Source organism: Festucalex cinctus, chromosome 9 (genome assembly GCF_051991245.1).
Source record: "Festucalex cinctus isolate MCC-2025b chromosome 9, RoL_Fcin_1.0, whole genome shotgun sequence".
NCBI classification, from domain to species: domain Eukaryota; kingdom Metazoa; phylum Chordata; class Actinopteri; order Syngnathiformes; family Syngnathidae; genus Festucalex; species Festucalex cinctus.
The window spans coordinates 25,498,574-25,517,752 of NC_135419.1; the positions used below are offsets into that span (position 1 = coordinate 25,498,574).

At 39.8% G+C, this 19,179-nt stretch overlaps 1 protein-coding gene across 5 annotated transcripts in view; it reads right to left on the reverse strand.

Moving 5' to 3' along the window:
- Positions 1-19,179, reverse strand: part of slc7a11 (solute carrier family 7 member 11) — a 345,019-nt gene that overhangs the window by 292,490 nt on the left and 33,350 nt on the right. For all 5 annotated transcript variants that reach the window (XR_013285012.1, XM_077532376.1, XM_077532377.1 and 2 more), the window contains exons 4-7: positions 15,607-15,732; positions 15,027-15,126; positions 11,861-11,905; positions 11,583-11,706 (exon numbers count right to left, since the gene is read on the reverse strand). Coding sequence is in view for 4 of the 5 variants with exons in the window: in XM_077532376.1 (XP_077388502.1) it covers positions 11,583-11,706; positions 11,861-11,905; positions 15,027-15,126; positions 15,607-15,732 (395 nt within the window). In the remaining variant the exon portion in view is untranslated. The remainder of the gene's footprint in view (positions 1-11,582; positions 11,707-11,860; positions 11,906-15,026; positions 15,127-15,606; positions 15,733-19,179) is intronic.

Sequence of the window (19,179 nt, forward strand, 5' to 3'; positions counted from 1 at the left end):
AACTCACCAAACTTTACACGCACATCAGGCCTGGCGAAAAATTTGATATTTTAAAGTCGCCATACATGATAACAGAAAAATGGCTCCATAGCGCCACCTACATAGGTTAAACGGATCCCTGTCCCGCTACGATTGTCCTATGGCGACGAAAATTGTGTGGCACCCGTAGCACATCCAGATGAACAAAAACCTCTTTGATGTGTGTACCCTAAAATAGACAGAAAGTGAGGTATGATCATCTGACTGTCCAATTTTGGCCCAGTTTTGCACATTTACAGGGGTCATACTTTTGCCCGCTTCTCCTACACGGTTAACCCGATTAACTTCAAACTTGGGATGGACCATCTCAACACCTGGGACAACATCATTGTAAAAAATCTAAAGTTTTTGATATACTATATGACGTCGGCGACGCATCAAATTTAGAGTTTAAAAATTCTTACTTCATGAAGCATTGCCGGTTGTACGTTTAATCTAGAGCTACGAAAATTTGTACACATATGTAACAGGCTATGACCTACAAAAAACTCTTTTTGAACCATATGCTAAACCTCACAGGAAGTCCGCCATTTTGATTTATTTTGGAACGTGTTGCCATTTTTTTGGCCATTTCATTGGGGTCTTATTTTAACGAACTCCTCCTACAGTGTTTATCCGATCATCTTCAAACTTGGTGTGATTCATCTTAAGATGTTGAAGATGAAAAGTTATTGAAAGCTTTGTATTTCGTCGCACGCTGTTGTCATGGCATGCACTGTTTGCAAAGGAAAAAAAATATCCTTAAAGAAGCATTGCCAGTTGTACGAAGCAGCTAGAGCTACGAAAATTTGTAGACATATGTAACAGCCCAAGATGTACAAAAAAGTCTCTTGGTGCCCTGTGCTAAACCCAACAGGAAGTCCCCCAGGGGCCGGGCATCACATTTTAAGCTAAAAAACTCCTCTTTAACAAAGCATACCCGGCTGTACGTTTCACCTAGAGTTACCAAAATTTGTAGAGGTATATAACAGCCCTCGAGGTACAAAAAACTCCTTTTGAACCATATGCTAAACCTAACAGGATGTCCGCCATTTTTATTTACTTTGGAATGTGTTGCCATTTTTTGGGCCATTTCATAGGGGTCATATTTTAACGAACTCCTCCTACAGAGTTTATCCGATCATCTTCAAACTTGGTGTGACTCATCTTAAGATGTTGAGGATGAAAAGTTATTGAAAGCTCTTTATTTCGTCGCACGCTGTTGTCGTGGCATGCACTTTTTGCAAAGGAAAAAAATCCCTCTTAATGAAGCATTCCCAGTTGTACGAAGTAGCTAGAGCTACAAAAAATTGTAGACATATGTAACAGCCCACAGTGTACAAAAAAGTCTCTTGGTGCCATGTGCTAAACCCAACAGGAAGTCCCCCAGGGGCCGGGCATCACATTTTGAGCTAGAAAACTCCTCTTTAACGAAGCATTCCCGGTTGTACGTTTCACCTAGCGCGATGATAATTTGCAGGCATACATAAGAGCCCACGATGTACAAAAAAGTCTCTTGGAACCATGTGATAAACCAAACAGGAAGTCTGCCATTTTGATTTACGATGGGATTTGTTGCCATTTTTTGTGGCCTTTTTCAGTTGTCATATTTTAACGAACTCCTCGTACAAAGTTCATCCGACCGTCTTCAAACTTGGTGTGTTTCATCTTAAGATGTTTAAGATGCAAAGTTATCAAAAGTTTTTTATTTTGTCGCACGCTGCTGCTATAGCGATGCAGTTTGCCAAGTGAAGTGCTGCTTTGTTTTTTTATCTATACATGTGTGAAAACTTATGAAACTTTGCAAACACATCAGACTTGTCATGAACATGAATTTTTAGAGATTTATTGTGCAATTTGCAATAAATAGCGCCCTCTAGACATTTTTATGAAGTATTTCCGATTGTATGATTCTGCTAGATTTGTGAAAATTAGGACAGACCCCTATCAGCCTAATACCTACAAAAAAGTATTATGTAGCCATTTGCCAAACCAAAGAGGAAGTCCGCTATTTTGATTTTATTTTGGGAATTATACATCATTTTTGGCCTCTTTCATTAAACTTTGCACAGACAAGGCATGGAAAAAACTAACATTTTAAATGGTCCTTGTTCCATGTAACAGTACCCCAACGTGCCAGTACCCTGACGTGCAAGTAACCCAACGTTGTGCTCAATAGCGCCCTCTATGCATTTTTATGGAGCATTTCCAATTGTATGATTCAAGCGATACACAACTAAAGATGACTTGACCTAGATTTGTGAAAACTGGGAGGCATACCTATTAGCTTAAGACCTACAAAAAGTATTCTGTAGCCGTATGCTAAACCTAAAAGGAAGTCCGCCATTTTGAATTTATTTTGGGAATTGCACACCATATTTTGCGTTTTGATTAAACTTTGCACATACAAGGCTTGTCAAAAACATTTTAGATGGTCCTTGTCCTATTTGACAGTACCCCAACGTGCCAGTACCCCGACGTGCAAGTACCCCAACGTGGTCCGGGTTGCGAGGGCCCTTTATAGCTGCTCGCAGCTCTAGTTCTTCTTCTTCTTCTTCTTTTTCTTTGTTATTATTCTTTTCCGCAAACAACCACATTTTTGAGGCACTAAACATGAACGAAAACTCACCAAACTTTACACGCAGATCGGGCCTGGCGAAAAATTTGATATTTTAAAGTCGCCATACATGATAACAGAAAAATGGCTCTGTAGCGCCACCTACATAGGTTAAACGGATCCCTGTCCCGCTACGATTGTCCGACGGCTATGAAAATTGTGTGGCACCTGTAGCACATCCCAATGAACAAAAACCTCTTTGAAGTGTGTACCCTAAAGTAGACAGAAAGTGAGGTATGAGTATTTAAATGTCCAATTTTTGCCAATTTTTGCACATTTACAGGGGTCATACTTTTGCCCGCTTCTCCTACACGGTTAACCCGATTGACTTCAAACTTGGGCTGTACCATCTCAACACCTGGGACAACATCATGGTAAAAAATCAAAAGTTTTTGACATACTATATGACGGTGGCGGGGCATCAAATTTACAGTTTCAAAATTCTTACTTAACGAAGCATTGCCGGTGGTACGTTTAACCTAGAGCTATGAAAATTGGTACACATATGTAACAGACTATGATCTACAAAAAAGCCTGTTGGTGCCATATGCTAAACCTAACAGGAAGTCCGCCAGAGGCGAGGCATCAAATTTTGTGTTTCAAAATTCTAACTTAATGAAGCATTCCCGGCTGTACATTTCACCTCGAGTTACCAAAATTTGAAGACATATGTAACAGCCCTCAAGGTACAAAAAACTCTTTTTGACCATATGCTAAACCGAACAGGAAGTCCGCCATTTTGCTTTACTTTGGAACGTGTTGCCATTTTTTGGGCCATTTCATAGGGGTCTTATTTTAACGAACTCCTCCTACAGAGTTTATCCGATCATCTCCAAACTTGGTGTGATTCATCTTAAGATGTTGAAGATGAAAAGTTATTGAAAGCTTTTTATTTCGTCGCACGCTGTTGCCGTGGCATGCACAGTTTGCAAAGGAAAAAATTCCTTCTTAATGAAGCATTCCCAGTTGTACGAAGCAGCTAGAGCTACGAAAATTTGGAGACAAATGTAACAGCCCACGATGTACAAAAAAGGCTCCTGGTGCCATGTGCTAAACCCAACAGGAAGTCCCGTAGGGGCCGGGCATCACATTTTGAGCTAAAAAACTCCTCTTAACGAAGCATTCCCGGTTGTACGTTTCACCTAGCGCTATGATAATTTAGAGGCATACATAAGAGCCCACGATGTACAAAAAAGTCTCTTGGAGCCATCTGCTAAACCAAACAGGAAGTCCGCCATTTTGATTTACGTTGGGATTTGTAGCCATTTTTTGTGGCCTTTTTTAGGGTCATATTTTAACGAACACCTCCTACAAAATTTATCCGACTGTCTTCAAACTTGGTGTGCTTCATCTTAAGATGTTTAAGATGCAAAGTTATCGAAAGTTATTTATTTTGTCGCACGCCGTTGTCATGGCGATGCATTGTTTGCCAAGTAAAATGCTGCTTTTTTTTGGTCTAAACGTGCAAAAACTCATGAAACTTTACACACACATCAGGCTTGTCATAAGCATGAATATTTTAGAGATTTCTTATTCAATTTGTAATAAATGGTTCAATAGCACCCTCTAGACATTTTTATGAAGCTTTTGCAAATGTTTTGTATTTTATGATTCAGCTAGATTTGTAAAAATTGGGATACCTATCAGCCTAAGACTTACAAAAAGGTTTCTAAAGCCATATGCTGAATCAAACAGGAAGTCTGCCATTTTTTGGGGCCTTTTATAGGGGTCATATTTTCAACAGAACTTATCAGATCGTCTTCATTCTTTGGCGTGTTTCATCTTAAGATATTTAAGATGAAAAGTTATTGAATTTTTTTATTTTGTCACACGCCTTTGCTGTAGCCATGCATTGTTTGTGAAGAAAAATGCTTTTTTGAGAGTCTAAATATGGGCGAAAACTCACAAAACTTTGCACACACACCATACCTGTCTGGAACATGAATATTTTATTTAGAGATTTGTTGTGCAATTTGTAATAAATTGCTCAATAGCGCCCTCTAGACATTTTTGTGAAGTCTTTCCGATTATATGATTCAGCTAGATGTGTTTATATTGGCAGGCATGCCTAATATATTAAAAAAGTATTCTATATAGCCATGTGACAATCCATTTTGATTTTATTTTGTTAATTGTGCATCATTTTTGGCCTTTCCATGAAACTTTACAAACACAAAGCCGGGCAAAAACGTTTACAATTTAGATGGTTTCCTATTTGACAGTACCCCAACATGCCAGGACCCCGACGTGCAAATACCCCAACGTGGCCCGGGTTGCGAGGGCCCTTTATAGCTGCTCGCAGCTCTAGTTCTTCTTATTATTATTCTCCGCAAACAATCGCATTTTTGAGACACTAAACGTGACCGAAAACTCACCAAACTTTACACGCACATCAGGCCTGGCGAAAAATTTGATATTTTAAAGTCGCCATACATGATAACAGAAAAATGGCTCCTTAGCGCCCCCTACATAGGTTAAACGGATCCCTGTCCCGCTACGATTGTCCGACGGCTATGTAAATTGTGTGGCACCTGTAGCACATCCCAATGAACAAAAACCTCTTTGAAGTGTGTACCCTAAAATAGACAGAAAGTGAGGTATGAGTATTTAAATGTCCAATTTTTGCCAATTTTTGCACATTTACAGGGGTCATACTTTTGCCCGCTTCTCCTACACGGTTAACCCGATTGACTTCAAACTTGGGATGTACCATCTCAACACCTGGGACAACATCATTGTGAAAAATGAAAAGTTTTTGATATACTATAGGACGGCGGCGGCGCATCAAATTTAGAGTTTAAAAATTCTTACTTCACGAAGCATTGCCGGTTGTACGTTTAATCTAGAGCTACGAAAATTGGTACACATATGTAACAGACTATGATCTACAAAAAAGCCTGTTGGTGCCATATGCTAAACCTAACAGGAAGTCCGCCAGAGGTGAGGCATCAAATTTTGTGTTTCAAAATTCTAACTTAATGAAGCATTCCCGGCTGTACATTTCACCTAGAGTTACCAAAATTTGAAGACATATGTAACAGCCCTCAAGGTACAAAAAACTCTTTTTGAACCATATGCTAAACCGAACAGGAAGTCCGCCATTTTGATTTACTTTGGAACGTGTTGCCATTTTTTGGGCCATTTCATAGGGGTCTTATTTTAACGAACTCCTCCTACGGAGTTTATCCGATCATCTCCAAACTTGGTGTGATTCATCTTAAGATGTTGAAGATGAAAAGTTATTGAAAGCTTTTTATTTCGTCGCACGCTGTTGCCGTGGCATGCACAGTTTGCAAAGGAAAAAAATCCTTCTGAATGAAGCATTCCCAGTTGTACGAAGCAGCTAGAGCTACGAAAATTTGGAGACCCATGTAACAGCCCACGATGTACAAAAAAGTCTCTTGGTGCCATGTGCTAAACCCAACAGGAAGTCCCGTAGGGGCCGGGCATCACATTTTGAGCTAAAAAACTCCTCTTTAACGAAGCATTCCCGGTTGTACGTTTCACCTAGCGCTATGATAATTTAGAGGTATACATAAGAGCCCACGATGTACAAAAAAGTCTCTTGGAACCATCTGCTAAACCAAACAGGAAGTCCGCCATTTTAATTTACGTTGGGATTTGCAGCCATTTTTTGTGGCCTTTTTTAGGGGTCATACTTTAACGAACTCCTCCTACAAAATTTATCCGACTGTCTTCAAACTTGGTGTGCTTCATCTTAAGATGTTTAAGATGCAAAGTTATCGAAAGTGTTTTATTTTGGCGCACGCCGTTGCCATAGCGGTGCATTGTTTGCCAAGTAAAATGCTGCTTTTTTTTTTTTCTTTGTCTAAACATGCGAAAACTAATGAGACTTTGCACACACATCAAACTTGCCATAAAAATGAACATTTTAGAGAGTTTTTCTGCAATTTTCAATAAAAACCTCTTTGATATGTGTACCCTAAAATAGACAGGAAGTGAGGTATGAGTATTTAAATGTCCAATTTTTGCCAATTTTTGCACATTTACAGGGGTAATACTTTTGCCCGCTTCTCCTACACGGTTAACCCGATTGACTTCAAACTTGGGATGTTCCATCTCAACACCTGGGACAACATCATTGTAAAAAATGAAAAGTTTTTGATATACTATACTGCGATTGGTTGGCAACCAGTCCAGGGTGTCCCCCGCCTACTGCCCAGAGCCAGCTGAGATAGGCGCCAGCAGCCCCCGCCACCCTTGTGAGGAATAAGCGGTCAAGAAAATGGATGGATGGATGATATACTATATGACGGCGGCGGCGCATCAAATTTAGAGTTTAAAAGTTCTTACTTCATGAAGCATTGCCGGTTGTACGTTTAATCTAGAGCTACGAAAATTGGTACACATATGTAACAGGCTATGACCTACAAAAAACTCTTTCTGAACCATATGCTAAACCTAACAGGAAGTCCACCATTTTGATTTATTTTGGAACGTGTTGCCATTTTTTTGGCCATTTCATTGGGGTCTTATTTTAACGAACTCCTCCTACAGTGTTTATCCGATCATCTTCAAACTTGGTGTGATTCCTCTTAAGATGTTGAAGATGAAAAGTTATTGAAAGCTTTGTACTTCGTCGCACGCTGTTGTCATGGCATGCACTGTTTGCAAAGGGAAAAAAATATCAAGAAGCATTCCCATTTGTACGAAGCAGCTAGAGCTACGAAAATTTGTAGACATATGTAACAGCCCAAGATGTACAAAAAAGTCTCTTGGTGCCCTGTGCTAAACCCAACAGGAAGTCCCCCAGGAGCCGGGCACCACATTTTGAGCTAAAAAACTCCTCTTTAACAAAGCATACCCGGCTGTACGTTTCACCTAGAGTTACCAAAATTTGTAGAAGTATATAACAGCCCTCGAGTTACAAAAAACTCTTTTTGAACCATATGCTAAACCTAACAGGACGTCCGCCATTTTGATTTACTTTGGAACGTGTTGCCATTTTTTTGGCCATTTCATAGGGGTCTTATTTTAACAAACTCCTCCTACACTGTTTATCCGATCATCTTCAAACTTGGTGTGATTCATCTTAAGATGTTGAAGATGAAAAGTTATTGAAAGCTTTTTATTTCGTCGCACGCTGTTGCCGTGGCATGTACTTGTTTGCAAAGGTAAAAAATTATTCTTAATGAAGAATTCCCAGTTATACGAAGCAGCGAGAACTACGAAAATTTGTAGACATATGTAACAGCCGAAGATGGACAAAAAAGTCTCTTGGTGCCCTGTGCTAAACCCAACAGGAAGTCCCCCAGGGCCCGGGCATCACATTTTGAGCTAAAAAACTCCTCTTTAACGAAGCATTCCCGGTTGTACGTTTTACCTAGAGTTACCAAAATTTGAAGACATATGTAACAGCCCTCGAGGTACAAAAAACTCTTTTTGAACCATATTCTAAACCGAAAAGGGAGTCCGCCATTTTGATTTACTTTGGAACGTGTTGACATTTTTTGGGCTATTTCATAGGGGTCTTATTTTAACGAACTCCTCCTACAGAGCTTATCCGATCATCTCCAAACTTGGTGTGATTCATCTTAAGATGTTGAAGATGAAAAGTTATTGAAAGCTTTTTATTTCGTTGCACGCTGTTGTCGTGGCATGCAATTTTGCAAAGGAAAAAAATCCTTCTTTATGAAGCATTCCCAGTTCTACGAAGCAGCTAGAGCTACGAAAATTTGGAGACATATGTAACAGCCCACGATGTACAAAAAAGTCTCTTGGTGCCATGTGCTAAACCCAACAGGAAGTCCCCCAGGGGCCGGGCATCACATTTTGAGCTAAAAAAAAACCCCTCCTCTTTAACGAAGCATTCCCGGTTGTACGTTTTACCTAGCGCTATGATAATTTGCAGGCATACTTTAGAGCCCACGATTTACAAAAAAGTATCTTGGAATCATGTGCAAAACCAAACAGGAAGTCCGCCATTTTGATTTACGATGGGATTTGTAGGCATTTTTTTGTGGCCTTTTTTAGGGGTCATATTTTAACGAACTCCTACAAAATACATCCGACCGTCTTCAAACTTGGTGTGTTTCATCTTAAGATGTTTAAGATGCAGTTATCGAAAGTTTTTTAGTTTGTCGCACGCTGTTGCCATAGCGATGCATTGTTTTCCAAGTAAAGTGCTGCTTTTTTTGTGTCTATACATGTGTGAAAACTCATGAAACTTTGCACACACATCAGACTTGTAATGAATATGAATTTTTAGAGATTTCTTGTGCAATTTGCAATAAATCGCGCCCTCTAGACATTTTTATGGAGCATTTCCGATTGTATGATTCAAGCGCTACATAACTAAAGATGACTTGACCTAGATTTGTGAAAACTGGGAGGCATACCTGTTAGCCTAAGACCTACAAAAAGTATTCTGTAGCCGTATGCTAAACCTAAAAGGAAGTCCGCCATTTTGAATTTATTTTGGGAATTGCGCAACATATTTGGCCTTTTGATAAAACTTTGCACACACAAGGCTTGTCAAAAACATTTTAGATGGTCCTTGTCCTATTTGACAGTACCCCAACATGCCAGTACCCCGACGTGCAAGTACCCCAACGTGGCCCAGGTTGCGAGGGCCCTTTATAGCTGCTCGCAGCTCTAGTATTATATTTGTTTTTTTGTTTTTTAAATCTGACTCGTGGTCAAGGTTGTTTGTCTCTGTGTGCCCTGCGGTTTGCTGGCAACTAGTTCAGGGTGTATCCTGCCTACTGCCCAAAGCCAGCTGGGATAGGCTCCAGCACCCCCCGCCACCCTTGTGAGGAGCAAGCGGTTAAGAAAATGGATGGATGGATGACTCGTGGTCATGCACTGATCTGTATATATTACTGGATAAGAGCTATAATAAAACAGGGTCTTCAAAGCAGCACATACCGTCCACTAGTTAAAAAAGTAATTACCACCCAGCCAACCACCAGTCCCACGCGCTATACTAAGAGTGTACGAGCTGTATATGTCTAATCTGTACATATACATATCTGCTCGCGAGATGGGAGTAGTAAGATGGCCGCGCTGTGGCTTCAACGGTTTGCATGGGCTATCGGCTTTCCAGTAATATATACTATATGTATACTGGATCAGTGAGTGTTCACTACGAATTGCAAACATGGGTGATTATGTGCACTTCAGCGGGGGTAAGAGGGTAACTGAGGCCAGAAAACATTACCACCGTAAAAGTCGAGCCACGAGTCAGATAAAACTGAAAAAAATAAAAAATAATCTATTCCGGGTGGATGAAGCGTCCTAAACGCCTGTTGTACGTGTTTCCCATCTTCCATTTGTGCACAAAATTAGAAATCGCGAAACGAGTCGTTTTCCGTTTTCTTCATTTTGATTTTTGGAACAAAGATTGAGAAAAATTGGTTGTTTTTTTGTTTTTGTTCTTCCCGTTTTGTTTGGAAAAACGACTGAACGAATGATACACGGATTTTTTTTAAAATTGCCGGCCGACTTCCAAACTGTGGCAGACGTCGCACGTGATGAGAAAAAAAATCACGGGAGTAAGTTTTGAATGAACCACGTGTGGTGTGCAGTCACAATCAACACATCAACACACTAACTGATTTCATTCATGAGATTAAACGTGACTTCAGAGTAAAAAATAAATAAATAAATAAATAAATAAAAATCATGGAGGACCCGTTGCGGTACTTTCTGGTTTGTAGCCAAAAAAGCAGCATGAAAATATGTTGTTTAAAGGACTGTAAATAGCGCAAGCACAGAATTTCTGTTGCGACATGACTGTTTTGATTTTGGATTCCCCACCGTCTTCCTCGGCGCCTCGCTTTCTGATTGACTGCATGTTTTGTCTTCGGGGCACACCGCACACGGTGTGAATTCGGGCCAAAACAATCCAACATGTTTCAGGTCGGAGTGGCCCAAATGACCTTCCGAGACTGATATCGGTCTGAGCCATATGTACAAGATTATCTGTTAAGATAATCGTTTGGATGTCGGTGTGTCCTTACGATTGTCAGGAGGGGTAATTCTCCTGCCGGTGTGAACCAGGCTTTAGAGATAGGGTGTGAAGTTTGGTCATCCGGGAGAGACTCAGATTCAAGCCGCTGCTCCACCACGTTGCGAGGAGCCAGCTGAGGTGGCTTGGGTATCTGATTCGGATGCCTCTTGGACGACGCCTCTCTGGAGAGGTGTTCTGGTTATGTTCCACCATTGGGAGGCTCCGGGGATGACCCATGACAAGCTGGAGAGACTATGGGAGTTTTTCCACCAACAACAATTACCACGGTAATTAAATTCCTCAGGGGACATCCAAGTACTATCTCAGCAGCAAGGTCTTGCTGAGCCATGCAGGAACTTTGAGGGGGCGGGCTGCAATGACCACGGCTGCTTGCTCAAATTTGGGGGCGTTGTTTTTACATCGGCTGGACTCAATCAAACTCATTTGAATTAATTACCGAGAACTCAAAGACGCTGTGGAAGCACCTCCACGTTGCGAGGAGGCAGCTGAGGTGGCTTGGGTATCTGATTCGGATGCCTCTTGGACGACACCTATCTGGAGAGGTGTTCTGGTTATGTTCCACCAATGGGAGGCTCCGGGGACAACCCACGACAAGCTGGAGAGAGTATGTCTCTCAGCTGGCCTGGGAAAGCCTTGGGATCCCACCAGACGAGCAGGTTGAAGTGGCTTGGGAGTGCGAAGTATGGGCTTCCCTGCTAAAGCTGCTGCCCCAGCAACCCGGCCCCGGATAGATGGAAAAACAGCTATTAAATGTTAGTGTAGCTCCAGATGTAGTTTGTGTGGAATTATTTTGCTAACATGGTATGTGATGTTAAATTTTAACTATATCAGTAAACGAAACATGTACTGTAGTATTATTAGCACAGTTGTTTTCAAGAGGTGGGTACTACAAAGTATCTTTGAAATGAACTGCAATTGCACAGAATGGATTTCAGTTTGTATTTTAGTGTTTACCACAGCAACTGCTTCTGAGACCAAGATCTCCTCAACCGACATCACGGTGTAGTAGGCCACATTAGTCAGCACATAGCACGTTGCCACAATCGCCATGGAGATACAGATAGCCAAGGGCACTGTCCTGGAACATAAGAAATGTATGTAACACAGTATAACAGATATTATAGTTTCTTCTCTTGAATCTAACAGAAATTCAGGTTTCAGTTTGTGCCCTTTGGTCATTAACCAAGTCTGGACTCCCTAGTGCACATTTAAAAAATGATATGTAAACTTACCTCTCAGGATTTTCTATTTCCTCTGTAACAAAATTGAGGTAGAACCTGGAAAACACATGACCTGCATGATTAGCAACATGTGTACTAGACTCAGATTTGTCATTCAGGGAGTGGCGCAGGGTTGAGTCTAAAAGACATGCAAAATATCGAGGTGCAACCCGAGGTAAACTACGAACTGTATTAGTTATGGACCCAAATAATCATCCACGACAGGGTGTATCCACAATAAGTGAACTGTGAAGGAACAAGGGACCACTGTATTGTGTTAGTGATTAGATCGTACTGGGGAAATTGTTGTGTGCTAAGAGGTAGGATCCCAAACGCAGACACAAATACGACTTTATCTATTTATTCACATTGAGCGGCAGAAGCTAAGAGAGTGATACACAGGAACAGTTGAGCAATAATCCAGCAAAACACACACAATTCTCAGACCCTTAAATAGACAGTCAATCAGTCTCATTGGTTGTGACTAGCACTGACATGGAATTCACTGATTGGCTGTTGACTCCGTAATTACATATAGTTCCTAACATCACAAAGTCCAGACATCATATAGCCTAAAACTAGTTGAAACTGGATGCTGTTCCATCAATACCAAAACAGACACGTCGTGAACTCTGGCGCACGGTCATGAACTCTACTCAAACTTAACCAAGGCGTGACCCCAGACATGACACAAGACCCAAACATTACTCCTGCATGACTCGAGTCATGACAGGAATATGTCATAGGTTGTGTGTGCCTGTGTGGGGTGGAGTGGGGAACGCTCGAATGAGGCACCATGACACTTTCTGAATTAAGCCAGTTTCTTCTTTCTTTCTTTTTTTTCATCTCACAATAATAACTCCACATTAGTAAAAACGCCCAAGATACAAGGAACAAATGATTCTGTCGCGTATAAAAATGTTTGGCATTTGCAATACTTGAGACAAGTCCAGTATCCAGTTTTCCATGTCTCCCTCAGCCAACACAGCTGACGATCGTTATCAGGTTTCATGCAGATCTTTCTGATGAGCTGATAGTTTGAAACACCTGTGTTGGCTGTTGGAGACATGGAAAACAGGCTGGATAGGGGTACTCGAGGAACGGGGCTGAGAACCACTGCTATAGGGGTGTGAATTGCCTAGTACCTGACGATTCGATTCTTATCACGATTCACAGGTCACGATTCGATTCGATACCGATTAATCCCGATACGAATTTATAAGTCGATTGTTGCGATTTTTTTTCTTTCAAATTTAGAAAATACTAATCAGTAAGCTTGTAGAGTGTAAGATTTATATGAAAATGTATTATTTATTTATCTTATAGAAGTTGTAATCTGTTTCATGTTTGAACAGCATTAAAATAAAATGTTAAGGCTTAATATTCCGTTCATATAACATTCTTCCATGCTCAAGGTGTGAATCCTAACCCGAAGTCAGACGTTTTGTTGAATATTTTTCCATTAAAAATGGAAGTTTAAAAATCGATTCACACAAAAAAAAAAAAAAAAAGGCAATGATGATAAGACGTTGAATCCGTTGAATCCGAATACCGAATGAACAATTCTGAGCTCTTAAAAAAACAAAAAAACAAAAACAAAAAAAACGATTTTTTTTATTGAATCGATTCGAGAATCGCGCGATGTAGTATCGCGATATATCGCCGAATCGATTTTTTTTTTAACACCCCTACACTGCTATAATAAATATTATTGAAGCATTTTTGAATATCTATTATAAATATTTTTAGATCAGATTAGGGTTTTTTTTTCATTCAATTGTATGAATACTAAAAGCATTCACATATACAGTATGTTATTCTACCTTTATGTTTTATGATTGTGTGAATGCTGAAAGCTAAATGACATCACAGTTAATCACGGCTCAGTTTCAGGAAACAGGTGAGCTGTGATTGATTATACACACACACGCACACGCGCACCCACGCAAACCCACACACATATCCATCCTAGTTTAACATGCAGCTTGACAGTCCAAAGGCATTTTTACAGTTCAGCAGAATGTTTAATAGTTTTGATTTTACGAATTTCATAATAATACAAATTTTAATCATTATATGTGACATTTGAACAAAACTACGGCAACAAATTTAGAGGGTTGGAGCTTAGAATTTCCAATTTTTAATTTTAAGGACCACCCTAATATATACCGCCCATAGCCCGCTGGGATAGGCTCTGGCACCCCCCGCGACCTTTGTGAAGTTCAGAAAGCGGTTCAGAAAATGGATGGATGGATATATATACTGTGTATATATATATATATATATATATATATATATATATATATATATATATATATATATAGGTGCGATCTGATACAAGGACAGTTCGATTTTAAAATGGGTATAGTGGTGCAATGATTATTTGTTTACTCAAGAATTAGTCAATTATCAAATTAGTTTACAATTACATTGATACTCCAATAATCATTTGAATATCTTGTTTGTTTATTTAAAAAATCTCTCTAAATCTCATAATTTACACATTTACAAACAGCTGCTTTTGTTTTATAATATTTTTAATATATTTTTGCAAATGTAATGTTCCGATATATTACATACCAAATTAGGAACTATATAACTTTTAAAATGCTGTATTAACATGCATCTGCCTAATAAAATACTTATACATAAATATATAAATATATATAAATACACTCCTAAGTCGTAACTACTAATAAATATCTTTTTCAAAGTGCCATCTTACTAAATGTAAACTTTTAGTTTTAGTTATAATCATCATGCATCATGATCAGCCAGGTCCCTTCAACACTACTTTAGTAGTATTATACTGTCAAAGAGAACAAATCAAGCCTAGAGCCTTGAGCCGCGACGTCCACCTGTGTGGATTTCAAAATACAGGTAACAAGGCAATTGCATTGGCGTCCAACTATTAGTCGGAAACCTCTTATTTTGATGGTGGCCTTAGCAGCGCCAACTTGGACTGTTTTGTTTCTTTTATAAGACAGTTTTCGCAGCATCTGTATCAGCGAGGTAAAACCGGCCATTGGCCGATTGAAGCTGTTTTTAGACCGATTCATGTGTCCGTGTGACGATACACTCACAAATCAAATGCAGATTTCCGTTTGAAATTGTTTGTTGTTACGCCCATATAAAACCAGTCACTCCACCAATCACCACTTTTGGTATTTATACCTACCATCCAGAGTATGCATACATCCCAGAGTAGAGGGCCAAAGGTAAAGTTGACAGCTTCATGTTGTTTTGCTGAAAGGCATTTTCAAAGTTGTGTGTCTCCCCTATGGGCACAAACACGCACGTACACGCGCATACACACCCCAACACACACACGAAAAGACATGAAAGAGTAAAACAGATTGTTGTTGTTATATTGTTGGGAATATATATTGTTTGCATTGGTGACATTCTTGAAGCGCGTAAGAGAAGTCCATCCACTTTATGACACCATAAAGTGGATGGTTTTCTCTTAGGCCACAGTTGGGCCTCAATTCTGACTCAAGGGTCTACAGACAATTAATTTGATCTCATGCTGGATCTTAGCTGTCTTTGGGCAGTGGGCGGGGTACCCCTGAACTGGTTGCCAGCCAATCGCAGCCTAATTAACTCATGAAGTTATTTATTTATTTATTTTGCTGTCCAGCCTGGCTTTTACCAGTACGTTCTCATACCTATGTGAATCGAGTCTGGTGGTAATAGAAACAAAAGTAGATGAGTTGTTAGTTATAATAGTTGTCGGGATAAGGTGAAATGTGTCCTACCTTTTAAGAACTGGTATGCTCCAGGAACAATGATGGTGCTGATGGCCACCAGCTTGCAGAAGGTGAAGAAGATTTGGATCCGCGCTGTCCATGTGACACTCATACTATTTGTGTACATTACTGCAGCTATGGAGATGGAGAAAGTCATGTTGCACCCATTTTAGCAGTGAATAGCACATTTTCCAAATTAGTTAGATAAAGTAACTTTAACTCATTGTCCTTATTACATTGATGAATGTTGGTTGATGGGAGCTAAACCATGTGATTCACAATTACGTGCAGATGACTACGCAGGACGGATGTTGCACATTATTAAAAGTTCGGTTTCAAGGCAAACTTCAAGAAAAACTGGACATCCTGAGGCTAAGTCGGCCAACATGATTGCTGACTGGCTTATTTCAATCTTTGAAATGATTTATTCTCCCCCTCACAGCAGCAACAACTAACCAGCGCTGAAAAGCCATTTACTATGTTTTTGTCGTATAATTAGATAAATATTGATTGTGAACTTCTATACTATACTATACTATACTATACTATACTATACTATACTATACTATACTATACGTAGTATATACTAGTATATACTAGTATATATACTAGTATATATACTTAGTTCACCAATTCCGGTCCTCGAGGTCTGGAATTGGTATCTATACTAGTATATATACTTAGTATAGTATAGTTTATAGTATAGTATATACTAGTATATATACTAATATATATACATAGTATAGTATAGTATTAGGGGTGTGAATTGCCTAGTACCTGACGATTCGATTCGTATCACGATTCACAGGTCACGATTCGATTCGATACCGACTAATCCCGATACGAATTTCTAAGTCGATTGTTGCGATTTTTTTTCATTCAAATTTAGAAAATACTAATCAGTAAGCTTGTAGAGTGTAAGATTTATATGAAAATGTATTATTTATTTATCTGAAATTTCAGTCTTATAGAGGTTGTAATCTGTTTCATGTTTGAACAGCATTAAAATAAAATATTAAGGCTTAATGTTCCGTTCATATAACATTCTTCCATGCTCAAGGTGTGAATCCTAACCCGAAGTCAGACGTTTTGTTGAATATTTTTCCATTAAAAATGGAAGTTCAAAAATCGATTCACACACAAAAAAAAAAAAAAAAAAAGGCAATGATGATAAGACGTTGAATCTGTAAGACTACCGAATGAACAATTCTGAGCTCTTTAAAATAAAAAATAAAAAAAAATAAAAAATAAAAAATAAAAATCGATTCAGCCGCCTATTGAATCGATTCGAGAATTGCGCGATGTAGTATCGCGATATATTACCGAATCGATTTTTTTAACACCCCTGTATAGTATAGTATAGTATAGTATAGTATAGTATAGTATAGTATAGTATGGTATAGTATACTTTTGAGCAGGGTTCACCAATTCCAGACCTCGAGGACCGTAATTGGTGAACCTGCTATAGAGGTCCGAAGTTTTCATCGTGAAAATTAATGTCACGGTTGGTGAAGGTTGTGGACCTAAATGTGGGGAGCAACTGAGCAAGGCAGGGATGAAGTAAAAAAAATGATTTAATAAAGCAAAAGGCAAAACATTGGTGTCCAAAAACAAAATCAACAATCTCCAAAAACAAGCCAATGCTTCAACGGAATCCGGAACACGAGGCAATTAACAGGACATGGCACGGGCATGACAACGACAATGCACCCACACAGACTGAACAAAGACAGCAGACTGTCACACCGCCACAGGCGGACCAGCCTATGCTTTTATATTGTTGAATCATTTCCTGTGTCTTTTGAAATCACTAAACAACCTCTCACCTCAGGTCACTTGCCCTTCCTACCGCTCCACTCATTACCGGTCCCGCCCATGATTGTTTCCATCTGCCACCAATTACCCCCAGCAATGAAAGCCATCAGCCTCCTCCCTCAGTTTGCCGAAGTGTCACATCCGTGCATGGAAGCGTCCCACAGTCTTCGAGTCCTCGCCCTCGTCCTCGTCCTCGTCCTTGTTTGTTGCCTTGCCTTGTGCCTTGTTTTTGTGCCTTTTCCTCCCCAGCGGAGCGCTTTTTGTTATTTCCTGAGCCTGTTTTTCCCTCCCCAGCAGAGCGTCCTTAGTTCTCTCCTTTTTGAGTGCCCCTTTTCCCTCTGTTAGAGGTGATTTTGTGTTTGAAGAAAACTAGTGTTGTTTGGCCCCCGATACCGATTCCGATACCCAGCTTTGCATTATCGGCCAATGCCGATACCTAAGGGTTTTTTTTTCTCAACATGAAAAAGCTGTCCTGCCATTGGTTCAGAGCATTCAAGGGCCAATAGGATTTCTTAGATCGGCATGCAGATCGTGAATGTCGTGCACAAGCAAGAAACAAGATGCTGCATTCAAAGTCCTATATTACTGTCGGAAAAAATGGTATCTGCATGTTACTTCTTAGTTCTCACCGAGACCGATACCACTGTTTTAATGCAGTATCGGGGCCTCTGCTGATACCAGTATCGGTATCGGAACAACACTAGAGAAAATAAACTGCAGCCTTTGAGGCCTACTCTCTCCCTGAGTCCTACCTTCCTTGTCGTGGCACAGACAAAGTCCACGAAAAAGCCCGTTTCAATGTATTTGCACAAGTTTCTTACCGTTGGGCAGTTCGTCCACACGGTGGCGCGGTTTCGGAGCTTGAAACCGAAACTTTTGGAACCGGGCTCCAGAGTGAAAACATTTCGAAACGCGCCCCAGATGTTCCATTTGGACACTAGGGGTGTCAATTGCCTAGTGCCTGGCGATTCGATCCGTATCATGATTCATAGGTCACGATTCGATTTGATACCGATTAATCCCGATACGAATTTATAAGTCGATTGTTGCGATTATTTTTTTTATTTTTTATTTTATTATTTATTTATTTTTTACTCAAATTTAGAAAATACTAATCAGTAAACTTGTACATGTACACTGTAAGATTTGTATGAAAATGTATTATTTGTTTATCTGAAATTTCAGTCTTATAACTGTGAGCCACTGTATTTAATTAACAAACCGGTTGTAATCAGTTTCATGTTTGAACAGCATTGAAATAAAATATTAAGGCTTAATGTTCCACTAATCTAACATTTTTCCATGATTAAGGTGTGTGAACCCTTACGTAAGTAAAGATGTTTTGTTGAATATTTTTCCATCAAAAATGAACGTTTAAAAATCGATTCAGCCGCCTATTGAATCGATTCGAGAATCGCGTGCTGTAATATCGCGATATATTGCCAAATCGATTTTTTTTTTAAACACCCCTAGTGGACACCATATGGGGGATACTCCTCCAGTGATGATGTAGTTCTCGCATGACTGTGCACGAACGGCCAGTCTGTCAACAATGGTGGATAGCCGTGTCGTCGTCGTTTTGCACAACCTCCGTAGCTTGTTTATGTTTTTACAGCACAATGTTTTGCGTAATGTTGTTGTAATTGAATCACCCGGCATTGTCACCTTTCCTGTGTTGGTCTTATTTATATATTACTTGATAGCCGATAGCCCATACACGTCCGTGCAAGCTGTTGACGCGACAGGGCAGCCATCTTACTCCTCCCA